The sequence below is a fragment of the Fistularia commersonii genome, chromosome 5 (genome assembly GCF_037954325.1).
Source record: "Fistularia commersonii isolate RoL2024-O1a breed Wild chromosome 5, RoL_Fcom_v1.0, whole genome shotgun sequence".
Lineage (NCBI taxonomy): Eukaryota > Metazoa > Chordata > Actinopteri > Syngnathiformes > Fistulariidae > Fistularia > Fistularia commersonii.
In genome coordinates, this window is record NC_141288.1 from 21,218,067 (window position 1) to 21,238,169 (window position 20,103).

The 20,103-nt window shown below is 51.1% G+C and overlaps 1 protein-coding gene across 1 annotated transcript in view; it reads left to right on the forward strand.

Annotated features, from left to right (window-relative positions):
• Positions 1–20,103, forward strand: part of exoc4 (exocyst complex component 4) — a 111,347-nt gene that overhangs the window by 89,995 nt on the left and 1,249 nt on the right. The window contains exons 17-20 of the mRNA XM_086147315.1: positions 4,005–4,149; positions 7,326–7,504; positions 7,620–7,779; positions 19,565–19,809. Coding sequence (XP_086003441.1) covers positions 4,005–4,149; positions 7,326–7,504; positions 7,620–7,779; positions 19,565–19,802 — 722 coding nt within the window. The 3' untranslated portion in view covers positions 19,803–19,809. The remainder of the gene's footprint in view (positions 1–4,004; positions 4,150–7,325; positions 7,505–7,619; positions 7,780–19,564; positions 19,810–20,103) is intronic.

The following is a 20,103-nucleotide window of genomic DNA, read 5'->3' on the forward strand; positions in this document are numbered from 1 at the left end:
ATCAGGAGATCCGACGTGACGGCGATGTCTTCTTCCAGGAAGGACGATGTTCATCCAGATCGTTGAAGGCTTAATATCAGGCGTCCTAGAAAAGCCGGGAACTCGTGTTAAGGCCTCCAGTTGCAAGTGAGAGCGCAGCAAGATGTCAGGGAAGAGCAGCGGAGCTGTGGAGCTGTGGAGCTGTGGTGAGAGCTTCCACCTCGCAGCCAGAAGGTCCCGCTTGGATCCCACTGGGAGGCTCCATGTTCTCCCCGGGTCTGCCAGAGGTTCCTCAGGGTTCTCTGATTCCTTCCAACACATGCAGGAGGTTCATGGAGACCCTACGTTGTCCGTGTGGGAATAAGAAGCTGAATATCGTAATAGCGGATCGTAGAGCGCACGGATGTAGAGGCAGCACCTACTCATTTTTAAAAGACAAAAGAAGTTCTACGTAAATAAGCCGCACTGATCTGTAAGCCGCAGGTGTCCATCTTCTTCTTCTTCTTCTTCTTCTTCTTCTTCTTTCGGCTTTTCCCTCCAGGTGTCGCCACACCTTCTCCATCTAACCCTATTCTCTGGATCCTCCTCTCTCACACCAACTACCTTCATATCTTCTCTCATGACGTCCATAAATCTTCTCTTTGGTCTTCCTCCAGACCTCCTGCCTGGCAGCTCCAATTCCAGCATCCGTCTATCAATATATTCTCTATCCCTCCTCTGTCCATGACCCAACCATCTCAGTCTGGCTTCTCTGACCTTCTCTCCAAAACATCTAACATGTGCTGTTCCTCTGATAGACTCCTTCCTGATCCTCTCCATCCTGGTCACTCCCAAAGAGAACCTCAACATCTTCATCTCTGCAACCTCTCGTTCTGCCTGCTGTCTTTTGGTCATTGGAACAGTTTCTAGTCCAAACATCATCGCTGGTCTCACCACTGTCTTGTACACCTTTCCTTTTATTCTGGCTGAAAGTCAACACGCCGAGATGTTACAGAAAGATTTTCCTGAAAACTTTGAATGAAATAAATGACGGTAACATCTACAACTACCGCTACATTTTTCCAGAACTGACGCGGGAACTTAATATGTTGCGGTTCTGTTTCCGTCTCGGACAGCCAGGCTGATGGCTTTCTACTTGAGAGCCGCATCCAATGCATTTCTGCTCGTCTTTTCCATAACCAGCTCGCCTGCAATAAGCACAAAATGGCTGATCTGAAGACCGATCGTAAATGCGAGTGGGTTTGATGGAAGTAAGCTGCCGTAATTAACCCAGAAGTCTCATACATTAGCCACATTGTTGTTGGAGCTGCAGTTCTCAAAGCCTGTGAAAAAAAGTAGCGTCTTTTATGCTGATGAGACAAGATAAGATAAACTTTATTGATTTTGTCACAGCAGCGCAACACTTAGAAGTGTCAATAAATATGAAAATAATTACAAATAGAGAAAATTAGAAGACAATTAGAAAATAGCTGAAGACATTCACAAATAAATAGATAACAGAGAGAACAACAACAAGGACAGGAATGGACAACAGAATGAATGAAAAACAAGAAGACAGTCAGGGTGAAAATAGACACCAGAACTTAACGGCAATATAAACAGTGACAATAGCAATGAAGAAAAACAACATAAATGAACAAAAATAATGACGATGTGAACGGAGTGAGACCAGTAAGGATAAAGAGTTAGACCCGTGTGAATGGGTGAGGCGGTGGAAGCAGCACAGATGCACATCAGGCCGGGCAGAGGTTTGTGCCGTTCTCCAGCCTGAAGGCCGTGGACACACAGGAGCGTCCGAAGCGTCGGGTTCTGCGTCGGGCTCGAGGAGCCACCGGCTCGAGGAGCCACCGGCTCGAGGAGCCACCGGCTCGAGGAGCCGACCACGATAGCTCCCACTTTCAACTTCGCAAGATTGTTTGTGCGCGAAGGAGTGGCTGGTTGCAGGACTCCATGCATGCGTCCCGGTGATGGAGCGGTCCAGGGTGAAGCCGCCGCTGGCCCGACCCCAGCTGGGATCCTGACCCTGTTCTTGTTAACCCGTTGTGATGTTATGTTCTGCGCCCTGTTGTTTCAGAGGTACGATTTGACAAAAAACATGAAAAAACCAATGGAATAGTTGTTGAAAATGGAATAAGAAGCAGCAGCCCAAACGGAGCGGGTTCCAGGCCCGTCTGCCGCTCCTCGGGCCCGTGACAGTATGCTCCCAACTTTTTGAACAGGAAACACAAGCGAGCACAGCCGTGTCCTCCCACACACACACACACACACACACACCAGATACACAAGAGGTTTGCCAAAGAATGCAGTTAATTAGCCAGCGATTTCATGCACACACAGAACATCCCTTCAAGTCCGTTACTTATGCATGTCCACATGCTCGGCGCGCACCTTTAATGGGAAAATCCCATCTTGCTCCTTTATCTCGGGATGTCAGACGCAGGAGTCGCGCAAGAAGCTGTCACCGATGTCACATCACGACCCCGGATGTGTTTGCCGTGTTGATTGGATGGAGGTGACCTGTGCCTCCCTGCTGTTTGCCCACGCCGGCGGGCCCGTTGTCTTATCAGGGGTTAATTCAAAGCGCCTGTAATGGAGGAAAAAAAAAGAAATGGCGCTCAGAAGCTCTCAATATGCAAAGCGGCTCAATATTGCTTTGATAAAGTAAGTTTGAACAATGTGGGAATGAAGTCCGGGCGTAGTAAGTTTCAGGACCGAAGTCAGCCGCAGTGTCAATACTCCCCTCTGGAATCGACATCATTACCGCAGAAGCTAAAAGGTAAATGATTACGTTGGGTAAAGGGCGAAATTAGTGCGAACCGGCAGCCGCGCCGTCTCCGGGGACGGCCGCGCTTTCTTTGGCGGAACGAAGGGATCGAGCGGTAGCGGGATTAATAAGCGAGCCGACCGGTTCTGATAGCGCCTGTGGGAGGTTGAACCGCCACGGCTTTTTAAAAAACAAACTGTCTTTTCAGATTCGCCCGACCGGGAGGATCCCCGCGCCGGCCTCGTTACCGAGAGACACGAAGCTCAGCCGCGCCGACACGAATTTGCCATTTCTTTTGCGGGAATCTGTGCAAAAAAGGGGGCGTGGCGACTCGGTCCTCCTCTGCGGGGAACACGGAGCGCCGGATCCGTCTCCGTTTTACGGGCGGAGCTTCGATGAATAAGAGCCAGTTTTCACATGGCGTCACAGAAAGACAAGCCGGGTGTTATTGACCCAAATAGCTGTTTAATTCGATGCCGGTTACTCCGGAATTAGTCCCACGCCGACAGAGCAGCGGCTTCTTCCCGCCCGGGTTCAGACTTCCCACCTCCCTGCCCCCGGCGGTGCGTACGTGCACGCTCGCCTCTGTGCATGTGTGACCTTCGGAAAGGCAGGAAGAGTAACTGGGGAGCTGGCTTTAACTGCGGCACATCGATCGTGGACCCCTGCATTCTCCTGCTCAACAGTCACCCTTCGTACACACACACACACACACACACACACACACACACACACACACACACACACACCTTCGCCTCATTGACCAAATAGACTTACATATGAGTGACTGGGCCAATTTTTCTCCCTTTCCTCCCCTTGCTAATTTATGGCCATTGATCTACGCCGCGCTGAATTTATATACACTCATCATGCTCTCCTGCTCCCTCTTTCACACTCACGTACACACTCACGTACACACTCACGTACACACTCACGTACACACAGGCCTTTTGTGTGTTTTACAATGCGCCGCACCGACACATGCACCTGCTGTCTCAGCACAAGTGGCGAGAAGAAAGTACAAGAACATGCTGAAGGACTCAGGAAGTGTGTGAACTTGAACTAATAGTGTCCTAACTGTGTGCATGTGTGTGTGCGTGCGCCTGTGTGTGTGCGCCTGTGTGTGTGTGTGTGTGTGTGTGTACTTTGTAGATGTGTGAAGTCAAGTGCAGCCGCACATTAGCTTGTTCTCTAGCTGCTGATGTCCCCCCCATGCTAACGGCGCTCCTCTGCGTCCGTCCTGGATCTTCTGCCCTCCCAGGTGTGTCTGCAGGCTCGGTGGAGAACCAGGGGGTCGGAGACAGCGAGCGGAGCCGAGAGCAGATCCTGCAGACCCTCAGTGACCTGTCCGCCGGGTTCCAGGACATCGCCAACCGCTGTCTCCTGGTGTTGCACCTGGAGGTCAGGTAGGCATAAAAACGTGGTTCTTCAAAAGGTCTAAGAATGTCCTGTTCCTGGATGGAGCTTCCTGCTCCTGCTTTGTATATCGGGCAGGGACCCCTGCGACGTGCACCTGAAGCTCCGTGCTCAAAAGCAAAGCAGCAAAGAAGAAGAGGAAGATGATAAAGACAACGTGGAGGTGGAAGAAGCCACATAATAACCACAATCAGATGGTTGGAGGGTTTGTATCTTCTCCCTGCACTGCTTCACCGTGTGAAGAACCACGTTAGTCATAAGCCTTTATCTAAAGGGTGGAGCAGGAGGTCCAGCAATCGTTTTAGGAACCGAACGCCCCCGGTTTGATTCCCGGCTCCTCCTTGTGTGTCCAAGTGAGGGATTAATAGTCCAGGGATTGATAGAGGAGTTCATGAAACGGGCTGGACTTCCTTCCTATGGAGCTGTAAGAAGACCCTTGGTTGGAGTAGAAGCTAAGATGGTTGAAGGACCCGAGGTCTCTGGTTCTCGGTTCCTCTGCCGTCCCATGCGACAAGAAAATAGCCTTCTTCTTGAAATAGTTTGAGGAGCTTCAAGAGGTTCCTACGGTGAGAAGGGGCTGCGGCCTCTTTTGGTTTTCTACCATGATGTCATACTTTAATCCTGGACGTGTGGGTCTGAAGCATACGTTCGTTTAAATATGCTTTTCTCATGGAGGAAAGTGAAATCCTGTTTTCTGGGGAACAGTTAGATCTCCGCATCTTGCCGTGCACAGTCAGCCGGAGCTCGAGGTTCATTGGTATTCCTGAGGAGGCCACTCTCTGTTTTAATGTGACTCAGGAGAAACCAAAAGTTCCTCTCCTTTATCTGATGGCGTGAGAAATATAGTCCACGCTAAAGCCTTATGAGTTTGCAGTAACTTCTGCACCTCGATGATCGCAGAAGATTGGAGCAATATTTTAGGAAAGGAGACAGAGAGGGTTTTTATCAGGAATTAACTTCCAGACACTATTAAGTAGAAACATCAAGGTATGGATGATTTCCAATGATACTTTCTTCATCAAACGCCATCGGTGTTGTTTATTGTCGCGGCGTGATGCAGGAAGTAGAGCCATCGGCCTCGGAACCCGGCGTTCCCGGTCGGATTCCCGGCTCCTCCTAGTGAGAGCAAGACGCTGAGCCCCTGCCTGCTCCCCTGCCGCCGCCAGATAGCATAGTACTCGACTGAAAAAAGAAAGAAATTAGGTTGTCACAGCAGCTCAATAATAAAAATGTCAATAAATATGAATAGAAGAGACATATGAATACAAGAAGCAGGTGACGACAACAACAGCAAGGATAAGAATAGATAACAGAAAACAAAGCAAGGGAAAAATGAGAATGGATAGAGTGGATATATACAATAATTAACTGTGCTAAAAAACTTGGAATAATTTAAGAAAAACAACAACGCTATTTCAAGTATTCGTAGTCCGAGCGCTCTCTGCAGTCTGAAACCGAGTCTGAATTCAGCATTCAGACCGATTATCAGCAGTTAGCCTTCTTGAAACGAGCCGTCCAAACACATCAACATGCCGTGGCAGCAAACGGCTCGGCCGGATGAAGGTTCAGGAGCTCAAAGCGCATAAAGCTCACGCCCGAGTTCATTTACCAGCCCATATACTCCCTCTCCACCTCCGTCCTCCCGGGGAGCCCCCGTTTCCCAACAGGCTGTTGTGTAACTTATGCAATATTGTTTATGATTTGAGCGGCGAGCCCTCCCCCGGCTGCTGTCTAGCTATGCGCCACACTCCATTGGCTCTCCCCCGTCTTGCGAATTTCCCCTGATAGTGGCACCGGTTTAAAGAAGCCATGAGGAAAAGCGAACGTGGGGGAGGTTCAAGAAGGGTGAGGCTGTAACTGAGAGGGAGGAACGATTGAATAGACCGAGAAGGAAGGAAGACGGAGGTGTTTTTTGATGATGTGGCGGCGACACCGGCTTTGCCCGGGGAGCCGAGGGGAGAGACGAAGGCACATATCATTTTACGGCCGTCGACCCGCGGCCGCCGCCATCGGGGAGTTGAGAGAATATTGACGCCGAACGGCGTGAGAGAAATTTTCTTTCCACGGACTTCAATGTAGTCGATAAGACGGAGGATTATAACACAAAGGTTTGAGATCGTAATATAAGATATACATTTTATGAGAGACAGGTGTAAAACATTATAAGATCTGTTTTCAGCGGGTTGTAAAAAAGCATATGCTAAATATCTGCGGCCGAGTGTGAATATTCTGACGTCTCCAAACACCAGTTGGACCAGTACAGGTGGCTTCATCTCATTAGCTGGTTAGCCTGTTAGCATCTGACGTCAAAGTCAACGTTATTGTCAATATAGGGTTGAATTGTGTTTCTCGAAGGGTAGGGTAGAAAAAAACGCCCCGCCAGCAAAGATCTGGCAGGTGAAGGTGAACACCTGAGCTCCCGCGCTCGACTCTCCACCCTCCGACCTTCGGAGAAGCACCGAACAAGTGAACTCTGGCTGCATCGGGAGGTCCGGTCGTGTCCGCTCGTCACAAGCTTTGACTTGAACGCCTTTTGGATGAACAATGGAGCCGCTGGTGAGCATGAAGAACATGCTGCACCAGGGAGTCGGCCTGAAGCTGTTGTGTCGGAACACGAGAGCTCGAGCGGAAGCCTTTATATACTTATATATATATATACATATTTATATCTACATGGGCCGTAGGCTGTAAATATATTAGATTCTGTTGTTGTGCAGCGCATGGAGCACAGCGCTCGACATGTTACCCTTCAACTAATCAGATTTCATTGCTGAACAAAACCCCGCAGTGATGTAGTTGTAATTTAAGAAGTGGACATTTATAACGGGCACTCTAAATCTAATGATTTGGGGGGTGTTATTGGCGTTAAGAGTGTACACGCTCCGGGAGCTGGAGACGTGAGGCCTTGGAAATACACTCCACTCTGCAAGATGGAGAACGATCCACCTGTTTTTTTTTTTTTGTTATTCCATCCAACTGTGACGCCCCCAGAAGCGCACCAGGTTAGAAAGATCTCTCCGATCTCCTGCCGGCTTTATGAAATGCATCAAAGTTCAGCCGCAGAAATTGGAAGGTTGAGGGAAGTGTTGGAAGCGACCGGATGTTATCTCAGGTTTGCGATCCGAAGTCTAACGGGCTTCGTGGTTCTTCTGCTCTCCCCGTGTAGGGTGCACTGTTTCCATTACCTCATCCCCCTGACCAAGCAAGGCAACTACGCTATCGTCGCGAACGTGGAGAGCATGGACTACGACCCGCGGGTGGTCAGTCTCAACAAGGACATCTCCGCCATCGAGGAAGCCATGGCAGCGGCCCTGCAGCAGCACAAGTTCCAGTACATCTTTGAAGGTCAGCGTGGACCAGGGCTCCGGTGTAGACCCCATATCTGGGGCCAGGTTCATATCTCCGCCCGCTTCTTGACACCAGCATCCCTCTCTACCCTCTTTACCTCTCCTGCATCTAGGTCTGGGTCATCTGGTCTCCTGTATCTTAATCAACGGCGCCCAGTACTTCAAGAGGATCAGCGAGTCCGGGATCAAGAAGATGTGCAGGAACATCTTTGTCCTGCAGCAAAACCTCACTAATATCACCATGTCCAGGGAGGCCGACCTCGACTTTGCTCGGTGAGTCTTCTCCAGTTGTTCACACGAGAACTTCTCGTCCGTACGCTCGACCTCAGCTCATCGGAGCCAAACTCCAGACCCCCGGAGGTCGGCGTTGAGGGCTCTGGAGAGGCCTCGTGCCTCAACAAGACCACATTAGTAGTACACAAGCAAGAAGGACTGAGATCCCAAACGATCCGAGGCCTTTCGAGGGAAAGCGTGGAGGTTCCTGAGCGTCGCTGCTGTGACTGGCGCGGTCGTCCGAAGAGTGAGAGTTGTGTAGGAAAGAATCAAATCATTCGCATTTCCAACCTGGATGAGTTCGGTAGTAAAATATCAACTTAACGGGCGGCATCTCTGTTCAACGGGAGGCAGATCATCTTCATAGCAGAGAAAGTCGGGTTGAAAATTAGCCAGGAATCCATTTCTAGGACCAGAACAGAACCCTGAGGAACCCCAAAGCTCAGCACGCAAAACGCTGGGAGATATCTGACGTTTATCTTAACTTAGAAGAATATTTTCCGGTCGCTTTGGGTTTTGTTGGTGGGCCGACATTCTCCCATCACCCTGGCAGGAACCCCGTGTCCCCACGCCGACACACACACACAAACACACACTCTGCCCTCAAGTTCAGACAGCATCTATGTAAATGCACACGGCAGCCAGATGGTCCAACAGATTGTCAACTACACATTCTGTGTGTGTGTGTGTGTGTGTGAATGTTAGCTGCTCGTTTTTATTCATACATTTATATTTTTGCGAGTCTACCTGCTGTTGCTCAGCGCTGTCCATCCCTGACAGGCACCGGGGGAAATCAGTGCTCAGATAATTTCCTCACAAGAGCCGGTGAAAGAAGCGGGCTGTGGAAGCGATCAGGAGCTCCCGTGTCCTCCGCTGCAGAGAGTGTTAAATGTAAGGTGATTGCAAAGGTGGGGGAAAGAAAGCGAGGCGTGAGGGAGGAAAAACCAAGTGAAAGGAAGTCGGTCGAACGGCATCGATGATCGGCGTCGGACACGCCGGAGGAGAGAGAGCGGCGGAAAGGGTGAAAGCGCACGTTGTTGTTGAAAGATTAGATTTGACGACGTGCTGATTGTTGGACAAAAGAAGGCTGTTTGGCGGCGTCGGGGTCCTTTATGCTCTTCCCGCCCGTCTCTTTTAATCAAAGTTCTTCCCGTAAAGCGTGGTTTGTCTCGGGCGGCGCGATGATCCTTCCGATCCCTGCGAGGAAACGCGCTTCCCGCCCGCCTTCTTGTCTCCACACTTGGAAACGGTGTCATTTTGGGAACAGGGAGGTGAAAATGGTTCCGGGCGTGATTCCGAGGCCTTTCTCGGTCAATGAAACGGTCGTAGCCGGACCGACGGGAGACTTATCGACGTGTGTCGAGCTCCTGTGACGCTTGGCGGTGGAGAGCGAAGGTGTCATCCATCACCCCGGCAAACATTTCTCCCGCAAATGGCCCCTGCCTTCCTGTCTCACAGAGTCCATTAAGCTTACAGGACGATTGGTTTGATGAAAGCCGCGTTGCCGCGCCGTGTCTGCTGTACAACAGCTGGAGATGCATGGCTTGCGTTCAGATGATTTCCTCCTTTTCCGCTTTTGCCACGGCGGTGTTGGATGTTCAAATGAGCAGATATACTTTCGGCTTCGACAGCCATCGACGATCAGGTTTCGTTGTATTGAATAAAAGAATTAGCGCTGAAAATCAAGACCCTACTAGGAAACCGTTTCCACAACATGTCTGTTTTTCTGACGACCGTTGAGCAGCTGGAGGAAGCGTCTTTCTCTATCGCGCTGTTTTTACTTTTAATTATTATTCCTTTCCTTGATTCGCCAGAATAGGGCATGTTGTGCGTCACCCTGAAAATACTGGGCGCGTACCACGGATTCCAAAAAGGGAGACTCAGATAGCCCAAAAAAATACCAACAAGGTGGGAGAAATCAAGAACACCCAATATGTCGTGCGCACACACACACACACACACACACACACACACACACACACACACACACACACGCGCAGACACATGTTGTTTGCTCGAATGCATTCTTGAATGGAAGCTCTTCAAATCAGCAAAATAAAATGACAACCCCCCCTCAGGAGTCAGACGGTGTCAGATAAGTGATTTATTCCTCCCCTCGCCCGGCCCGTGTAGGGTTAATTAACTTCTTTTCAGCGCTCCTGCCATCTTTGCGCAGTGGATGGGCGTCCGTGTTGTGTTGACGAGCGGACTCGCCTATTGTTTCGCAGTGTGCCATTAATGCGCGCCAAGTTTCCCTTTCCAGTGAAAAAAGAAAGAAGTGTTCTGAAATGACCCCAACTGCTCTGGATGCGGAGGAACATTGATTAATGTGTTTTTCCTGCCCCCTGTCAACTTTGATTATGGAGAGCGCCGGTGATGGCTTTCCTTTCTTTGCGTCTGTCTCCCACTCCGTCTGATTATGAGGCGTGGGTGGTGTGGAGGTGTTGATTGGGAATTGCAGAGCACATTGTTTACCCATTCATGGCTTTTTTTGTGTGTGATTGGCCGGGCTCTCGCGAACGCAAATGCAGCCACGAGCACTAACATGTTTACCCTCCGGTTGGCTTTTTAAGAAATGACCGCTTTTACGTGTAGGATGAGAGTACCCATAAAGTATGGGGCTAACTGCCCATATGGCCTTTCTGAAAAACACTCATTTGACCATTAAATTGAAGGAATCCAAGGGATTCAATCAAATGGGGTGGATGGGAGCCCCGGTTGACAGCCATTCGCAGCAAAACGTAAATAAAATATGCAGAGTAAACACACGTGCCAGCCGTACGTGCCGTATACAAAATAAGCATTCCATTCAACTTTATGTACAAGTACAGGGCAATGAAAATAGCTTAGCATCTAAACAGCAGTGCAAGAAAGCAGCAGGTGCAGTTCGAAGAGAACGAACAGTTTGTGCACGGTGGTTTCCAGACACGTGCACCGAATGCAGTGGACTGCAGACACCTTTTACAAGCGGAGAAAACAATCTGCACACCAAAAGTGCTCCAAAGATAATTTCTGCGACACATAGTACAAAAAACCGCTCTGCCTCGGCTGCTAACCGGAGATATGTGTCAACAAACATGTTATTGTGGCGCCATTTTTAAAGGGAATGATCATGTCATTGATTCCCCCCTTTTTTTTTTCCGCGCCTCTAGTTAGACATGTCATCTTAACATTCGGCACGTCTAACGAGATAACATTATAACATTATCCTCACCATCTTATGAGACCAGACCCTGGAAACGGATTATGTGTCACAAACTAAAACATTCTTAATCCAGGGTTTCAGCATGCAGCAGTTTGTACTGTACATGGGAGAGAGAATTAGACACACAGAACCAAACAATACAGACAGAAAACACACGACGGACCGACAAGATATAATATGGAATTCCTCCAGAACGATCCCCGTTTTAACAGGATGGGGTTTAGAATAAGAATAAATTATCTTTGGTGTGCAGATCTTTTTCAATCCTCTGTTCAGTGGACTTTTTGATCCATCCCTAACTGGCCAGCGGTTGGGTGTGTTTTCCCTTTTTCTAGCATCATTACCAAGTAGAAATGTTCAGATGATAAGATACGTGATAGAAAAATACATTTGAAGTCACGATGCGCTCGCGTCGCCGCCCGGCCGTCTCGATATGCTCGCCTTCTGAAACGTGATGTCTGTTGAGCAGTTTCCCAACACCGGACATACGTGAAGGAGTAGCATCATGACGTATCATGTCAAGATGGGTTATGTTTGTGAGAAAAAGGCGAAATCGAGCAACGCGACACAAGACCTACGACGCTATGTTGACCCGGCGTGGCGTCCGGCGTCTTTTGCGGGACAGGAAGGGACGTAAAGTCCCGCGTGTTGAGCAGGCGCCTCTGCCAGGCCTGCTTTTCACACGTTCTCAACAGATTTCCAGCAAGAAATGAAGAGGTTTGTCTTTTTGTGAACGCGCCAACTGGCCGTGTTTCTTTTGAACATCCCTGAGAAGTCCCGCTGACGGACGAACGAACGCACGTCATCAGCTTCCTGAAAAAAGACGCTCACGGACTTCGTGTCGTATTTTTGTTGAGATTTTCTCCTGATTTTGAACGCCGGAAGGAGCCGAGCCAAGGAGGCGCTTATATCAATATGAATATCAATACGTCAAACACCACTTGGCGGCGTTTTGAGCGTGCAGCCGTGCACGACCGCATTCCAATAACAATTATAGTGGCGCACAATTTCCAATACCCTCTTTAAGCGCGTAAAATCATTGAATCCTCAGTATTCTCCATGTAATGGCTGGAGGATGCATGAGAATAACATGCAAGAGTTTGTCTGTTCGCTGAATCTGCAGCAAAATGCACACAGAGGGAGGGCAAATACACTTAGAGTATTGACTCCTTTTTTATTGCCAACGCTGGAAAAACAAGCAAAATAAGCAAAGGAAGCGATCGCAGGAGGACGCCCGCGTCGGAGAAAGGCAGCAGATGCTTGCCTTTCTACCCCTGTGGACCGCGTTCGTGCGTTTGCAATTTAAGATGTGTGTGGAGGCGGCTCTCCCGCCTCACCGTGCTTCTGTGGGAAACACTGCACCACCGAGAGACCTGGACAAGGGCACAGTAATAACCATTGATCTGACTTAAAACTAAAGAAAGGCCCAGCAACCAGCACTGCAGAACTCATGAACCCCCTCCCCTCCACTCCCCTCCACTCCTCCCTCCCTCCCTCCCTCCGTCCGTCCTGGAGTGTCGTGGAGGGAAAAGGATGTTGAAATATTGCCACCTTGTGGCTGTACTCGTGTCGAGCGCCGCGATCGCTCACAGAAAACCCCAAATCCCACTTCCATAGGGTGTCATGAAAATATCACGCTCGGGTGTGTGTTGGGTGTGTTTGTGTTCTACGAATCTGTAAGCAAGTTTCCAATCTATCGGAGATTCCTCGTACATTGCAAACCTAACAGAGATTTATTCATGAATGGCTATTAAAGGCTTAAAATGTAACCGTCTTCAACGGTTGCGTGGCAGTCGGGGCGACTGGCCGCGCCGCTCACAGATCGGCGTGAGAACGTGGAAACGGCGGCCGGTGAAGAAGCCCGGCATCGACGGGCCGCGGCAACGACGAGCGACCTCGTCCTCGGGCTGACGGGCTGCGCGTGCCGTCCCTGTCACATCGCGCTCGGGCCGCGTCATGTTTGGCATCAGGATCGACTTGTGTCAAGGTCAAAGGCGCGCTCGCACACTGAACGGGAAGTGAAATAACAGCGACCATCTGTTCGGCGCGGCACACGCTCGGCGCGCCGGCGTGCCAACGCAACGTCAATGTCACATCTGTGTGTGTGTTGCGTGGGTCCATCCTGACGTCTGTGTATCGACTGCAGCAGCCTTGCCTGCTCATTGACCCCCCCCTTACACACACACACACGCGCGCACACACACCTCCTCACCCCCCCATCCCTGCTGATTTCTTGACGGAGGCAGCGATGAGATAAACACGGCCTTTATAGGTGTGGCTTTTTGATATGAACCACCAGAAGGCACAATGGTTCCCAACAAAACTTCCCCCAGTGTTGCCTGGCAACAGTCCACTCCAGCTTTTTTTCTCTTTTTTTTTCTCCTGGCAACAAATTCCACAACCCGTACCGCAGTTCAAAATAATAAGCTGTCACCGGGATTAAGCACACATAGTGCACCGCACAACTTAGTTTTGCAGGTGACCTGAAGGATTACATTTTAAACCCCCCTATATGTTCCTCTGGCTGTACCGATGCCAAAGTAACGCAGCTTCATTTTCATTTTATCAGCACAGGATCTGAACCCACCTGCGTTTGTTTTCACTTCAACTGAAGCGTGCAGCTTCCAGCGAAACCGCAATGGAACGCGGGCGGCCCGGAGCCTCGCCGGTCGCTTCCCCCTCAGACAGGCTGCGGCGCGAGCGCGGAAACGTCCCGTCCCGAAGGTGCATCTGAATAAACATTTGCCTCCTCGTCCGAGTAAAGAACCCCCCACGTCTTCGGGGTGCTTTTCCAGACGCCGCGGACTCATAACAGTCACAAACACACACAACATGGCTGCCCAGTGACCCGCGCCGGTAGGTTGCGGGGCTGTCACAACACACCCCGCAAATTTACCGGCGCCGTGGCCTCGCGCCGGGCTCAACCCCGGCCTGACAGGCTCGCTCGGAGACGCTGCAGCCCTCGCCACCCACCTGTCTGCATTTGGAATTGGCTACTGTGTGTGTGTGTGTGTGTGTGTGAAGCCCCCTTTTTGTCTTTTTCTACATCTGACGCGTGTCGAGCGACGAGTAAACAGTCTTTGGGGTTCGGGTGTATCTTAAAGCCGGCGTGCGTCGGGAGGTGACACGGCGGCGCGTGGAGAGGATGTAGTAATAAGTACAGCTGACAGCCGTGTCAGGAGGTGGTGGGTGTCAGCCGATAAACCTGTTTGTATTTGGGTCTGCTCTCAGTACACTGTCACTTCCGCCGGCTCCCTCTCTGTCACCCCACGTCTTCCTCTTTATCTCCCTCTCCCTCCCTCATTCGTCTTTTCTTCATGTTTCCGCCCAGCCACAACCACCTGCGCCGCCGTGGCTGAATTGTAAATCTCCGTCTCGGGGCTCCTCCCTGTTCACTCTCTCCCTCTCCGTCCAACGACAACATGCGGTTCGAGGAGACTCATCTTTGCCGATGAAGCTCGTCTTTGCGTGCGTGCATGTGTGCGTGCATGTGTGCGTGCGTGTGTGTGTGTGTGTGTGTGTGTGTTCTGCACAGTGCGGCGTGATGGAAGCTCCAGCCCGGGTGCCTCTGCAGACCTTTCCTCATTACCAGAGAAGAGAGACAAAAGCTTAGCGGCGCAGAGCGAGGGGGGAGATGGAGATGTTTGAGGAGCGGCGCCGTGCACGCTAACTCCGAGAAGCGCCGGAGTTACGTGTTTGTGTGGACGCCAGAGGAGGCGGGTCTGAGCTTCTCAAACATGCTCTTATGAAACGCCGCTCGCCGTTTCGCGCACGGACGTCTCTCGAGAGCCGAGCGACCCAGAGATCTCGCGAGAAAGTCTCGCCATGTTTTGTTCTGTCCTCTCTGGCGCCGGAGCCGGCGAGGCTCTCAGAAGAAGACCTTCTCCCGCCGAGCGGTCTGCTCCTCGCCGACAACTCTCTGCCACGGCGTGGACGGTGCGCCTCCTGGTTCCCCACGGGCCGTTGTCTCTTTTCTGGCGTCCTTTAACTGCCTGTTCTCACCACGGCTCCGGCCGTCGCTGTTCAGGTGGTGTGAGGTTCTCCAGGAGGAGCCTTCATATCCATCCCGGACCATCATGACGGTCGGATCTCTTGAGGTTGTCATAGGCCTGCTTCTTGGAGTTTCTTTGAGTGGAGCAGGATCCCCGCAAGGCGACGGTTGGAGAACGTGTCCTCGGTCGAGGGTTCGACGGCCGGATGTCCTGATACGGGACAGGGAGGAGCCGCCGCTGCACCGCAGGTGGAGTCATTAGCCCTGTTATCTGCAGTGGCAACACTTGGAGCTGATGAAGAGGGTCATCTTTGCTCCCCCACATCCATCTTCCTGCTCTTCCTGCTCCTCCTCCTCCTCCTCCTCCCCACACAAACTAATGTGTTCTTCCAAACACGCTGACGGAGGAAGCCTGTAATGGCCTTAATATTCCACACGCTGGAAATGAATTGTGCTGATTCTCGTCCTCCCTCCGTGCTTTTTCTCTCTCCGTCTTTGTCCTCGGCGCTCTGCAGCCATACATTCATCCCGGGCAGCGTCCACGCGTCATAAATCCACTCCATTTTCTCTGTGTATCCGGGAAAAAACGGGCGCCTAATTAAAATTTCATCTAAACTGCGGCACAGAGGCGTGTCGACACTCTCAGACGTGCGGAAACACAAAAGCTGATTACTAAAGCACTTCTTTTATAGATTGTGGGAAACAGGTAGAGCCAGGAAGGATATGCAATGTGTGTGTGTGTGTGTGTGTGTGTGTGTGTGTGATACTAAAAAAACACTAAAGCGGAGATGTTTATCAAAACACTGATTCATTTTTGCTGTAATGGAGGCAAATAGAAGAAAAGACTGCTTTCCTTTTCCAGCCCTGTTGAACAGATACAAGGTGTGTGTGTGTGTGTGTGTGTGTGTGTGTGTGTGTGTGCGAGTATGTGTGTGTGTGCGAGTATGTGTGTGTGTGTGTGTGTGTGTGTCACCAGGAGCTCTGTCTTGATGCTGGGGTGCTGAGAGATTTTAATCTTATTAACAACCCTTACCCCCGTTTGCCAAATGGCTTTCCAACTGCTCGGGTAATGAAGTGTTTTGAAAGTGTTTTCATCACACTGTAGCATACATCATTCAGACACACACACACACACACACACACACACACACCTTCTGCATTCTCTCCTCCTCTGTGCGCCGAGCAGAAGCCAGATTGCCAGCTGTCCTCGGTAATCTCAACCCTCACACAAACACAAACAGGCAAGCGGCTGACGGAGACGCTGATCAACTTACTTTGTTTTGACAATGGATGCTTCAGGGGAGCCCCCCCCCCCCCCCCCCCCCCACACACACACACACACACACACAAACAAGGAGGAACCACCTCGCAGCGAGATCGTTTCCGAGCAGCGTTCCGTGGAACCTTGACTTGGTTCTGTGACGGAGCTCGTTACTCCTTCGGCTCGAATGTCGAATTAAATTTTCCCCGTTGAAATGAAAGAAAAACATTCCAAACCCCGGTTTTGTTACGGCTCTTAAATGAGAGAAAATGCACTTAAATACCAAATAATGTATAAAAAACGATGAAGAGAACGTAAAGAAATGAAGTGACCGGCTCCACACGAAGGCTACAACCAACTGTAACGTGCACGCATTGCTACCTTCTGTCTGAACTCCATTCATGTGCAGACTGAAGCTGCTCCTCTTACTGGAACCATCAACCCGACCGGCTTTTGACGACTCTTCCGATGCCTCCTCCGTCACGTATCTCAACCGAAACCACGTCTCCATCTCCTCGCGGACGAGTCCACCACACACACACACACACCTCGCCCGTGTTCCTTCTCCGTGATTCTCCCCAGGCTAGCTCGCGGCGATGTCCAAGGCTCGGTCGGAAGTCGAGGTTCTCCCCTCCTCCCGAGGGCCTGGTCGGGTCTCGGGTCGTCCGGGGCCTCGATCATCTCAAACCCGCTTTATGTAAGTTTTGCTCGTGAGCTCACGCGCCGCTGTGTTTGCCAAGAAAGCGTCGCTAACAGATAGCTGGCGTGCAAAGGCGCCGCCGGCCCGAGGGGTAAAACCCGCGTCGCATCAGTGGATAAGAATCCTCTCTCTATTTGTTGGCCGTGTTTGTTGTGGCGGGTTTATCCGAGAGCGAGCCGGCGTGACCTCTCGTCAGAAGCGACGGGCGGCTCGGCTCGGCTCGGCTCGGCTCGGCTCGGCTCGGGGAAACAAATGTACGAGACCTCAGCTTGAGATTCAGGAGGGGGTCCGACGCCTGACAGAATGCAAATGCCTGGATGACCAAGGGCGTTCGCCTGTCAGAAGAAGGCCAGAGCGCCGGCATTATTCACCGCCGCTCCACGATCATCGCTCTTTCCTTCTCCCTCACAATCCCCCCCATCTCCTCCGTTCCACCCCTCCATTACTCTCTCCATTCCGGGGGATTCGGAGGATCCGGAGCGACGGCTCGTAAAGCACCTCGGAGCGGGAGCCCTCCGAGCGTTCATCACGGCCTTGTTAACTCGGAAAGCGATGATTCCGAGGAGAGGCGAGGCGAGGCTCAGACAGAAGCTCCTCGCCGAGGAGACCAAAACACTTCCGCACGACAGAAGGGATTCATTTCTCAAACACACAAATATCCCTTTGCACTTTCAGGTCCTTTTTGAGAATCTCCACATTCTGCGAAGGACGCGATGATGATCGAGCGCGATGTTTTCAACGCCTCGCACACACACACACACACACACACACCGGTGGACCTCACACTTCTTTCCTCGGCCAAAACACACGGCAGACCTTTCTCCAGCATGACAATGTCAGAGCTACAATTATTTCCCTCCACCGTTTTGCTTCCCTGGCAGAGCAGCGGGAGAGTGATGGGCGTCTGCCCTTGGCCAAGGTGGACGTTTGTTGTGTGGAGAGGAGCTCCTCCTGCCTGCTGGAGGCAGGAACAGAGTCACACACTCCATGTCCACACTCGTACAGGTGTGTGTGTGTGTGTGTGTGTGTGTGTGTGTGTGTTTTACTGTACGAGGGGAAATGACACAGCGGTGCATTGAGTTGAAGGAAAGAAGGTGAAAGTTGTGTTACAAGACCTGCTCCTGTGTGTGTGTGTGTGTGTGTGTGTGTGTGTGTGTGTGTGTGTGTGTGTGTGTGTGTATGGATGTATTTGTGTGTGTGTGTGTGTGTGTCCGTGAGTGTGTGTGTTTTACTGTACGAGGGGAAATGACACACCAATGCGTTGAGTTGAAGGAAAGAAGGTGAAAGTTGTATTACAAGACCTGCTCCTGTGTGTGTGTGTGTGTGTGTGTGTGTGTGTGTGTGTGTGTGTGTGTGTGTGTGTGTGTGTTTTACTGTACGAGGGGAAATGACACAGCGGTGCATTGAGTTGAAGGAAAGAAGGTGGAAGTTGTATTACAAGACCTGCTCCTGTTTGTGTGTGTGTATCCGAGTGTGCGTGTGTGTGTGTGTGTGTGTGCGTGCGTGTGTGTGTGTGCGTGTGTGTGTGTGTGGGTTGTGTGTTTTACTGTACGAGGGGAAATGACACAGCGGTGCATTGAGTTGAAGTAAAGGTGAAAGTTGTGTTACAAGACCTGCTCCTTTGTGTGTGTGTGTGTGTGTGTGTGTGTGTGTGTGTGTTTTACGGTACAAGGGGAAATGACACACGAGTGCATTGAGTTGAAGGAAAGAAGGTGAAAGTTGTGTTACAAGACCTGCTCCTCTGTGTGTGTGTGTATGTGTGTGTGTGTGTGTGTGTGTGTGTGTGTGTGTGTGTGTGTGTGTGTATGTGTGTGTGTGTGTGTATGTGTGTGCCTTGCAAATGGCAGTATACCACTGTGCATGGATAACTGTCAGTATTTGGATGCATCCTGCTGCAGTCCAGGTCCATGCATGAGTCTCCTGGTCAGAGTTGGAGGGCTGAAGCTTCTCCCAGGTGAGACGATCCCATGAAACCTTGGGTAGAAGCCGGCTTTTACAAACCAATGGGAGCAGAGTTCTCCATCAAGTTGATCAGGTTGGTGAACAAGCACACAGGCAGACAAACTCTCCAGTTACAACACTTTTTTGTGCTTTTATTCAGTAAGTTTCCCCTCATTACAGCTCCCAAAAAGTTAAAAGTGCGGATGATCGTGGCGTTAAGAAGGAAATAATAGCTAAAGGTGAGAGCGGCGTTGATGTTCCGGAGCTCTCAGTTCTTCTAGAAGGATCTCGTCTGTCTCCGGTGTGTGTGTGACCCCTGAACTGTCAGCGGCTGGAAATGTCTGCAACCCTTCAGCGCCTCACTGGTGTCAGCACCATCTCCACGGTGCTTTTGAATGACTCCTGGGTGAAGACACACACACACACACACACACACACACACACACACACACACACTCTGGCTCAGAACTCAGCAGCGGTTCATTAGAAGCGTCTGGGCAGTTTGTAGATGGTGAATGTTTTCCCTCCACAGCGGCGCCGTGAGGTCCTTGAAGACCTGCTCTTTCAGAAGATTGGCCTTGACGGCACGAGCCGGCGTTTTCCCTTCGCTGCCGGCGCTCCTTCCGATTCTCCTCCTCGACCGTCCGAGAACTTAGCGGGGTTTGTTTTTCCTCCGCCTCCCTGCAGGCAGTACTACGAGATGCTGTACAACACCGCCGACGAGCTCCTCAACCTGGTGGTGGACCAGGGCGTCCGCTACACGGAGCTGGAGTACATCAACGCCCTGTCCTTGCTCCATCGCAGCCAGACGGGGGTGGGAGACCTGAGCGTCCAGAACACTCGCCTCCAGCGGCTGAAGGAGATCATCTGCGAGCAGGCGGTCATCAAACAGGCCACCAAGGACAAAAAGATCACCACCGTGTGAGGCCGAGGTAAAGATCTGACGCGAACGTCTCAGTGAGAGGGACTTTTAGCAGTTCACCGCGGGAGAAGGTCGACCTCGCAACCGAACTTCGGGCGTCTTCCTCCCAAAGCGGCACGAGCAAACCCGGCTTTCAGATTTCACCTAACCGCCCGAAGACCGACAACGTTGCCAATGTCTGACGTTCAAACTCGACCCCTTTGCTTTTTAATTTGATAGAAAACCCCTTGCGGCCGATTTGCAGATATTTGTGAGGTTCCCCGACTTGTAAAGTCACATCTTCACCCCCGTCGGCTCGCCCTTC